This window comes from Hibiscus syriacus, unplaced genomic scaffold (assembly GCF_006381635.1).
Source record: "Hibiscus syriacus cultivar Baekdansim isolate YM2019G1 unplaced genomic scaffold, ASM638163v2 tig00001674_pilon, whole genome shotgun sequence".
NCBI lineage: Eukaryota > Viridiplantae > Streptophyta > Magnoliopsida > Malvales > Malvaceae > Hibiscus > Hibiscus syriacus.
Genome location: NW_024061880.1, coordinates 419,925 through 430,474, shown reverse-complemented (window position 1 = coordinate 430,474; position 10,550 = coordinate 419,925). Strand labels below are relative to the sequence as shown.

Here is a 10,550-nt window from a genome sequence, read left to right as displayed (position 1 = left end):
ATTAGCTCTCCAATTTACTTCCCATGTTGAACTCCACCGACTCGATATCAAAGGCCGTTGCCTTGCCATTGCCGTTGTCTCAGGGCTCCCATCTCCCAATCCCCCACTCTACGACTCTTAAAACAAACTATTTCTAGTGACATTGCCTGTGTTTCCGCTATCTTCAATGAGCTGGAACTTGCTCGTGAAAAGTTAGGCATTTCAACAACTATTCTTTTTGATTTGTTAATATAAGCTTGTCGTGAAAATTTATACATACAAATAGAGGTGCACAAAAAATCCGAATATCCGATTTTATCTAAAAAATATCCGAAACCGGATTTTGAAAAAACCGGTTTTTTTTAAACCGAATCGGATATTTAAAAACCGGATAGTATAACCGATTTGGGAAAAAATTGAACGACCGGTTTTTTTACAGGATTAAAAACCGATTTTTTTCAAACCGGATAAAAAACCGGTTTTTTCAAACCGGATAAAAAACTGGTTTTTTATCCGGAAAAAAATCCGGTTTTTAAAAAAACTGGATTTTTATCCGAAAAAATCCGGTTTTTTTAAAAAAACCGGTTTTTTTGCAAAACGAAACCGGTTACACCAGTTACACCATCCAACCCTCCAAACCGGTTAAAATCCGATCCGGTTTTTTTAAAATCCGGTTTTTGGATTGGGAGAAAAAACCGGATCGGTTTTTATCCGATCCGGATTGGATTGAAATCCGGCTTCTGTGCATCTCTACATACAAACACAAAAGGACCAAAATAAACCAAATAACCAACAATATCATAAAAAAATATTTACCCATCTACACTCCTGGAAGTGCCGAGGACATTGAAACATACACCAAGCACACTATATCCCCAATACAAAGTTCAAATTGAATATGAGAACTTCAACAAAACAACTCTTTCCGCAAAAACAATTACTATCTAGTTGCATCTATGCCTGAACTCCATGAGAACTTCAGCAAAACAACTCTTTGCGCAAAAATTACCTCTTCCACTCAGCTCTGACCACCTTATCTGAAATTTCCATGTCAACAATTACGGATAGTCATCGTGCAGAAGCAGCATACAGGGAGAGAACCTTACTTTAATTGAATATGAGAAAAGAATATTGATAAAGATTCATAAAGCAAAGACAATTACTATCTGGTTCGGATGCCATCCTCAAACTGAAACTTGCATGCTAATTAACTACATAGAACAACCACAAGAGCATGTTTAACTACACATGTAGACATGAATTTGTGTACAATTGTGAGAATCAATTTCCATATACTACTTAAAGAATGGATAACAACTAAGCAGCATATTCATACGTTAAACTGATATAGCAAAACAAATGCACAACATAAGGCCATAAAGCATCCAATGTTAAGTTGTGTTTAGCGCTTACCATTAGCATCTTTAGAGGATGATTGAGATTTTTCACTGGAGATAGCACCTTTTCCAGCTACTCGAACCCGTGTTTGAGCACTTGAGGACAGTGAACTTGCATTACTATTGGTTGAAGATGGCAGAGAATATCGCCTGTTTAACTCATTTTTCTCAACAACCTCATGGGTAAACTTTGGGGAACCTTGATCCTTAAGTCTAGCTTTCACAGATTCAGTTGCTGCCATATAACTGGGCACTTTTGGATTGTTATTAAACCCATTTGTATGATTACTAACTTTTGCAGGGAAAGAAGCTCTTCTTTGGTTTGCTTTTGAGCCCTCATCAGTGACCTGTTCATCCTTAGAGTTTGACTCCCCTGTCACTGACATGTGCTCAATTTTACCATTGTTTTCTGCAGGTGCCAAATCAACTGCACGACAGACGTTAGGTTCATTAAGAGAAGCATCTTCTGAAGACAATTTCAGATCTGCTTCAAGATTTGATGGTTTTGATAGTGTTGCAGTCACATTGCTCATCTTCTTAGCAGATTCCTGTTCTGAAACATCAGGGTTATTAGAACTGAAAGCTTTTTTTAGAGGCTTCTTTGTTTTCTCATTAATAACCTCAAACTTATTAGCAACCTCCTTTGAAGGGTCAGAAAGCTTTCTTAAATTGCACTTAACCCTCCCAAGCTCATTTTGTGGATGCTGCCGAACTGAATCAGCAGCTGAGTTGCCAGAAACTCTCCTCAGTCCTCGTTTGTTTTTCTCGTGCTCCAAGGTAGAATGACTAGATCCATTGGCAACTTTGGCACTGGACACTTTCCGAACACTACGCTTTGTCTTTCCACTCCTAATTGGTTTTGATGTGGATTCCCAGAAAAGTGACTTTGTCCATCGTTGAAGCCACCGCCAGGACGAGTTAGGTTCCTCTCGACCATACCGAAGTCGTAGAGGTAATACAGCAGGTGACGACGCAAGAAGCTTAAAGTGATGGAAATGCATAGTCACATACAGTTTGGAGAAGAAGAAAAATCATCACTAAGTTTTGCCCACCTCAAAGAAAAAGGAACCAAGAGAAGACCTAAATCTTCCATGCAAAAATGTTTGACTAATGATGCTAGAGTTCTAAAGTTTAAGCACTTGGAATAACAGGATACTTTTTTTTTATCATTTCATGATGTTCAACCGAAAGTCCCACATGTGAAGACCCAAAATAATTGAAGGCATTTTCTAAGATTTAAGTCCTCTGAGAAGAATAAATCAAGCATTATCAAGAACTAAGAGTAGGAAAAAGGCAGATGGATAAACAAGCCAGAAAAGAAGAAGAAGATGTACAGTGGGGCACCCAAAATAATAGGCATGATTCTCAAAAGGTGAGATACAAGACTCATGCATGGAGGCTCTCAAGATAAAGATGGGGCATAGAGATATTTAGATATGACTTGTAGTGGTAAGTTTAAAAAGGAAAGATGCCTCTATTGTACTGACATCATATACATTAAGCACCACAGAGGAAAATAAAAGAAAAACACTAAAGACAACAAAGAATAAGAATGTTTGCAATACAACTGCAATGATATGTTCTCAATATATGCATCAAACAACTACTGTGGTAACAAAAGCAGGAATTTTAGGAGCATGAAATGTCCTCTAAAGGCGAAACATCATGGACTTTCTATCAGCAAAGTTCTCGTTTATATGGTAAGCAGAATCCAATAGTAGTATGAGAAATTAAACCATACCTTTTGAACAAACACATTATTTGATAAGTTCTTCACCTTAGAAAAAGTGCTCACTCTGACAGAGTCCAGGCTTTTAAAGCCCTGCTTAAATAAAAAAAAATAGCTAGCTTAGAAGCATGCTGTGTAATTAGCTACTCAAAATGCCACATAATGGAACAAGAGGGAGGTCTAGTTTGATTTTCAGATGAGAATCCTTAAACAAAATAACCCTTTATTATTATTGCATTGTTACCATATCAGTTCCCATGTTAATACATATATAATCAAACATAAAAAATACCTTTATTCTCATAGACCCTTTACAGAAACAAAAATATAACTAGGGCGTACAGCTGGTGTTTTCAGTTTTGTCAGGGTAGCTAAAAGGGACAAGCCATTATCCATTGGTCAGTTAGAAAAGTCACCTGAAGCAGTCTTTGATGTTTTTCCTGTACTTCAATGGCAATATCTGAACATCTGACCTTTTGACCACGAGCTAGTGCTTGCAACTTAACAATTCCCCATGTACAGCATAAAGTAGCAACAGCTTGTCTTCTAACAAAGTGACCACGAATAAGTGCCTGCAGCCTTATGATGCCCTTGAGAGTTCGAAATGCCCGACGAGCCTTCCAACATAATATTGTCATCAACAAAGCTATACAAATTTAGGGAGGATAATAACCCTAATAGGACATGCTTACCTGACTGCAAATTCTATACTTCTATCACATTTTATAAAAAGCTATACTTTTCAAATTTTGCATTTAAAAGTCATAAAAAACTATAAATCGGTAGGTGGTCAATTATTTACAGATTGAAAAATCTCTAAACTTTAATATACATCCTAAATTGTACATAAAACATAGAAGAAGAAGCCAATTGTACAGTTAGGAATCAATAACATCTCACTCAATCCTCGCATAGCCTTAACTTTAAATAAAAACAATATCATCCACAACGTAAGGCTTGATGCATGGTGATAAGGTTCCAGTATTACCACCCAAATGCCAACTCAAGCAAAATAAGCAGAACAATGACAATGCATAATGCAATCAAGTTAAGTTGCTGCCAAAAGTAATTAGCTTTCACACAGCTAAATACTATAGTAGTGAAAGGCTTACAAATTTCATTACCCTGCAAGACCTTTAAGTATAACAGTAACTCTTAAAGGGAGAGTAGGTACCAGATAACCTCTGAAAGCAGCCTGTGCTGTCGCAGCAGCTTGGTTAAGCCTAATCCTATCAGGATCTTCTGGGTTACCAGAATCACCAATCGTGGCATCATTTCCATCCGTTACTGGAGATGGAATATTTACCCCATTATTTGGAAATCGGGCAGGTATACCCTTCTCAGAGTCCACCGCATTCCAAGAGCTGCTCACTGGAATAGGTGCTGAAACTGATGGAGGATCCGCTGATATGTCAGATACAGTTACCTTGGAAGAAACCAAAACCTCGCCTTTATTTGCAGAACTCTGCACATAACGACAATTAGAATACACAACATTTCTGATCTTAAAGAGCTAATTACTTTTTGAAGATAGTCAGTTCTATCTTACCAGCTTCTTTCTTCCTTTTGAGAAATTGGACTTTGAAGATTTCTTCCCTAGAAGCAAGGTCTTGATCCATTTTGCAGGAGATTTTCCCATCTCAGTTAAGCCCAGAAATAAATAAAAATCCCAAGTTTCAAAATCCGGAAGTCTGAAAAAGTCAAGCCCAACTAAAACCTCAGAATTTAGCATGTTAGTATATGAAAGTTCTCTAAAAAAAATAGAGCATTTTAAAACAACCAAATGTTCTCAATGTCTTGACCAGTTTGCAATTAATGGCGGTCAAAATGTTACTACACTACATAATCAATAGCTCGTAAGTTACCATAAAAGACGAAAAAAATAATTCAATCATAGCAACAGAAACCTGTAGAATCTACATAAGCAAAATAAAACAAAGAAAGTTGGAAACTTTGCAGTAATTTTCAGATTTTCTTCGCAATCTTAACAGTACAAAGAAAAAGACTAATGACAGAAGTCCACATCTACTAAGGTGAAGGAAAATAATATAGCTAAAGCCAGTAAATAAAATTAAGAGAGTGAGAGAGAGCGTGTCGGTGGAACTGCAAATCAAAAGCTTTTACCTGAAAAATGCAGCAAACTTTAAGCTTTAGTTGGCTAGTAAGCTGCCATTCCTGGGGGAGAGATGTAAACCGTAATCATTCAGAGATCTGAAGAACGAATCTCATGTTCATATTTAAAACTATTTTTGCAAGCTTTAAAAAAGGAAAGAAAGTGTAATAGCGAGAACAAAAGGAAAAAAAATAATTGAAGCATTGAAGATCGTACCGCGATGGATTCCTCGAACAACAAGGTTCTCCAGCTAAATCTTTTAGTTTTTTCGGCGACGGGGGACTGAATTTCAAATTAAATTGATGCCAAGCCTAAAAAGGGATGAAATGGCCTGCAAAAACCAAAAAGTTAATTGCACTTGACATCCCAAATTTATCTCTAAATTTTAAATTAGTTCATAAAATTTAAAAACATATTCTAATAGGAATCTCAAATTATTAATGTTGCTTTAATTAATTTTTTATCGGTCTAATAATCTGGTCGAACATTAAATACAAGTACAAACCTGACATAAAATATATTTATTTTTTAGGAAACTTAAAATATATTGATTAAAGTCAGATACTTATGGATAACTTAAATCTAATACCTAAAAAGACTATAAAAAAGAATGAACTAATATTTAAATCAATTATTATAATGACCCGATTGAATAATATTAATCATTTCAAAATTGAATTAAAACATTTAAGAATGTAAATGCTAATTTATAATATGAATGTACAGCTGGCGAAATTAACTAAAAAATAAATGGGTAAAATAAACCACGAGAAGGTGGTGTAAACTATAAATATTTGGGCAATGTGGTCCGTGGAATGCCGCCGTTTTCGGGTTTAAATGGGTTAAAAGGTGGGCCCCTTTTAAATAATATTAATTCTACAAGAATCTTCTAGTTGAGGATTATTCATTCTTCTTTGTATTTTTTTAAATAATTATAATGATATTAAATATATATTATTGTGTATATATAAGGTAAGTTTACTTTTGAAAAATATAGAGCACAAGTCTCTTAATTTTGTGGTCGTGAGATCGAGTTCTACGGGGGTAATTTATAATTTGGAGGTCTCACACGGAAGCTGATCTCAACCTGGTGTTGGGACAACTTACTATCCTACATCCCCTTACCCCATTACATATGGGAATAAGGGTCAGCTAATTTTTTTACTTTTGAAAAATGTATTAAACTTATATAGAATCAAATATTTTATAATGATGATATTATTTAGGGTAAAGTATAGTAATGGTCACTGAATTTTTCTAAAGCTTTCATTTAGGTCCCCTAACTTTTAAAACTTGCAATACAGCCCCCCAACATTTAGTCTGTTTGCAATATGGTCCCCGACCGTTTGACGTCGTTACACTACCGTTAGTATGTTTGCAATATGGTCACTGAACTTTTCAGGCACTTGCATTTAGGTCCCCCAACTTTAAAAACTTACAACACAATCCTAAATCATTCTAAATTCCTTTTCGATCTCGAATTTCCTTTTTCGCTTCTCTCTTCTCATTTCTAACGTAACTTTTCAGTTGGGGATGCATGGGAAATTATAATCTAACTTTGAATTATGTGGAGGTGTTGACTTGAATAAGGGTCCATTGAAAAAAGACCCGACCAAGGGACTATCGGGACCAGCAACAATTCAAGGTGTAATGTTAGATACAGGTCATCTTAGGTGAAGCATAGATGTTCGATGAAATGTTTGTGAGAAAAAATGGGGTTAGAAATCCAAAGTTGACAAATACTACTAAGATGAAGTAAGTATCATTGTTGAAAGTCACCAACAAAGCTGGAATTATTTTGTATAAATGGCATATAATAATTTATTCGTTTAATCCTTGTGCTTAAAGATTTTCCAACAGATGATCAAATATAATGAAATCCCAAACAGAACATTCACCTTTCAGTCTCTTCCGCAACTCGAAAGGCATCATGACAGGATCAAGTAGCTGCTCCAAATATACTAAGATGTCATGATGGCTTTCGAGTTGCATACATGCAGAATTGTATTCTAAAGCTATAATTCAATACAATTCAACTGTAAAATTTCCAAAACATGTAAAAAAATTAATTCGTTCACGATATATCAATCCCATAATCATCATGAACATATTAAAAAGAATACGAGCTCACAGGACGCCGAAAACCACAGGTTGGATCAATACAATTCCCAGTAAACTAGTACCATCAGTCTCTCAGATTGAGCTTGGCGATTTCACTATGTCGATACTCACAACCAATTCCTTGATTTAAAGAAAAACCAAACAAGAAGATCAAAAAAATTTAGCCTAGGATCCTATTTCACTTCTATTCTGATGGACTGAATATCTTTCATAAGGAGTACTAAAGTTTTGATTAAGAAGAAATAAAGAAAATTAGATGGTTTTGGTTCAAAACTAACACTGAATATCAGATCATTAACATGCAGTTCTAGAAACATAAAAATTTCAACAAAAATCACACAATACGAGCTGGAAATGGGAAAGTGCGAAAGAGTAAAAGCTTACTTCCGGATAGCCCAAAAGAGAAAATAAATACCTTCTTGTAAGTGAGGGGAGAGGCTAAGAAATAAACGCAATCGGTGTTGCGTTCAAGCAATTCTTCCTCCATTTTTTCTTTGTAAATAAAAAGCTGAAAGACAGAGCACTACTTGGGTTTACAATTTTACATGGCAGAAAATTGAAGAACAAAAACCAAACGAGAGGTGAATGTGATGTTTGGGATTTCATTATATTTGATCATATGTTGGAAAATCTTTAAGTACAAGGATTAAACGAATAAATTATTATATGCCATTTATACAAAATAATTCCAGCTTTGTTGGTGACTTTCAACAATGATACTTAGTTCATCTTAGTAGTATTTGTCAACTATGCATTCTAACCCCATTTTTTCTCACAAGCATTTCATCGAACATCCATGCTTCACCTGAGATGACATGTATCTAACATTACACTTTGAATCATTGATGGTCCCGATAGTCCCTTGGTCGGGTCTTCTCTCAATGGACCCTTATTCAAGTCAACACCTCCACATAATTCAAAGTTAGATTAGAATTTCTCATGCATTCTCGACTGAAACGTTACGCTGGAAATGAGAGAGAGAAGCGAAAAAAGAAATTTAAGATCGAAAAGGAATTTGGGGTTTATAATTAAATGTAGGACTGTGTTGCAAGTTTTAAAAGTTGGGGGACCTAAATGCAAGCACCTAAAAAGTTCAGTGACCATATTGCAAATGTACTAACGATAATGTAACGTCGTCAAATGGTCGGGGACCATATTGCAAACATAATAAATGTTGGGGGACCATTTTGCAAATGGACTAAATGTTGGGGGATTTTATTACAAATTTTAAAAGCTAGGGACCTAAATGAAAGATTTAAAAAATTTCAATGACCATTACTATACTTTACCCTATTATTTATTCATATGTCAAGTAGAAATCAGAATTTTTTTTAATTTATTCTACGATTTTCGAGATACCTTAAATTGATCTCGTTGTTTTCTACCATTTTATCATTCAAAATCTATTTAAAAAGCACAAAACTTAACCCAAAACCTATAAAAAAAATGACTATAATATATATAATTTTCATCGTTCAATTAACGTGAAATCAAGATGTATAGTTTATTTTCTCCTCCTGTATCTTCCTATCTTTGGAATTTAAAAGAATATTTTTCTGATATTAGAAAATCACGGAGAGTTCATAAAATTAAGTTTTAAGAAAACTTTAGGGGTTTAAAAAAATGAAGAATGTTTTTGATCTTTTATATATATATATTTAAAATAGATGCCCCATCACAAGTTTCTTAACGATGAAGTGATTAAAATGTGAATACTTCAAGAATTGAGTGATCAAATTAAAGTTTATAAAAGCTAAATGATCAAAATAAAATAAGGATACAAATAAAGGTGAATGATGGAAAAACGCAATTTCACCCTTGTTGTGAATAATACTTTAGCCAATCCTTTCAACAATTGCTTAAGATTTTATTTTCTAGTAATAATATTAGAAAGAATATAAAGACTGAATTGATCGATGCTAAATAAGGGTGGTTACTACCCGATGGGAATTACTTTGTTCATGGGACTAAAATAATTACCTCCACTAACGGTGGTTATTAAACTTTGATTTGATTGATTGATGATTGGTATCGAAATAGCAACAACTTAGCAAATTGATTACACATCTGGGGAGATGTGAACAATTTTGGCCTCCCAATGCGCCTTAGTATACAAACATTGGATTCTCCGAGCTGTTGCTGATTCGTCCACAAGCTGCACCACCTTTAGACCATAAGCTTCTATCTGTAGGATCTTAAACATGATTATGACATGTAAAAAGTATACAAACATGGTAGAAATACACAGCTTGCTAGGTTTTCCTTGATTGGGACAGTTAATCCGCTTTGCCAATGCCATTAATTTGTATGTGTAATAGAGATAGATTATGGCTTGATTATAGCTCCTGGTCATGGTTGCTTCATGTGGTAGCATCTTCTGATTAACCTCAATTGTGTTTAGTTTCATCTAACCACGAAGAAGAAATGGATAGTCAGTTGTCGTATGGAGTTCCCTTGATCACTTCACTGGGGATTATGGGGTCTGGTCTTGTTGGACCTTGATAAAAACGGAGGTCCCTGAGACCTGCTGAAGTGTTTGGGGGAACTCTGGGTGGCACCTCCCACTCATAATTACAAAGATGAACATTAAGCCTTAAGCTATAAAGGCAAGTTTGGTGGATATAATTTATACATTGGATTCCAAGTTTTCAACTTTGAGCCCACCCAATATGCAAATATATGTGTTTTTGCTTCAATAAACCATGGCATTTCTCAAACAGTACAAGGCCTTGAGATCCATCATTTAACACATTACATTATAGCTGAAGACCAACTTGTAAGAGATCTGTTTTTTCTCTCGTTTCAGAATGCCAATATCTATGTACTGCGTCATCTGCCATAAATACAGACACATATATATTTACTACGGTGTGGCAGTGATAGCCGTTGTTAACATGGGAACAGTGTAAATGAGGGCTCTATCTCTATCTTCCTGCCTCTAATGAAGTTAATCCTTCGTAATTTCTCATGGCACCAAACTAACTGATCCGGGTTTATTTTCAACATGTTTATTACTCTCGAAACCATTTTCAGTTCAACGTGAGCGATGAACAATGCATGATCTAATGGATTCGCTTGATGTTGTTGCCTTTGGAACTTCTTTATTATACAGTTGGTGCCTCTCTGAATTTCCTTAAGCCTTTTCTCTTTCTCCTATATGGGAATGAAAATTTAAAACACAAAAAGGAAATGTATTCAAAGAGGTTAGAGA

At 35.1% G+C, this 10,550-nt stretch overlaps 1 protein-coding gene across 3 annotated transcripts; it reads right to left on the bottom strand.

Annotated features, from left to right (window-relative positions):
- Positions 1-924: 924 nt before the first annotated feature.
- Positions 925-5,485, bottom strand: LOC120131139 (protein IQ-DOMAIN 31-like). Of its 3 annotated transcripts, XM_039148210.1 has the most exons (8): positions 5,435-5,485; positions 5,230-5,280; positions 4,655-4,796; positions 4,280-4,570; positions 3,522-3,722; positions 3,118-3,201; positions 1,393-2,356; positions 925-1,016 (listed from the first exon to the last, which is right to left on the bottom strand). In XM_039148210.1, the coding sequence occupies exons 3-8, from the start codon at positions 4,742-4,744 to the stop codon at positions 985-987; spliced, it is 1,662 nt and encodes a 553-aa protein (XP_039004141.1). In that variant the 5' UTR covers positions 4,745-4,796; positions 5,230-5,280; positions 5,435-5,485; the 3' UTR covers positions 925-984. The 3 variants fall into 3 exon arrangements, with proteins under 3 accessions (XP_039004141.1, XP_039004147.1, XP_039004143.1); XM_039148216.1 differs by lacking the exon at positions 5,435-5,485 and having other exon boundaries at positions 3,118-3,198; positions 5,230-5,349; XM_039148212.1 differs by lacking the exons at positions 5,230-5,280; positions 5,435-5,485 and adding an exon at positions 5,013-5,129.
- Positions 5,486-10,550: the final 5,065 nt, after the last annotated feature.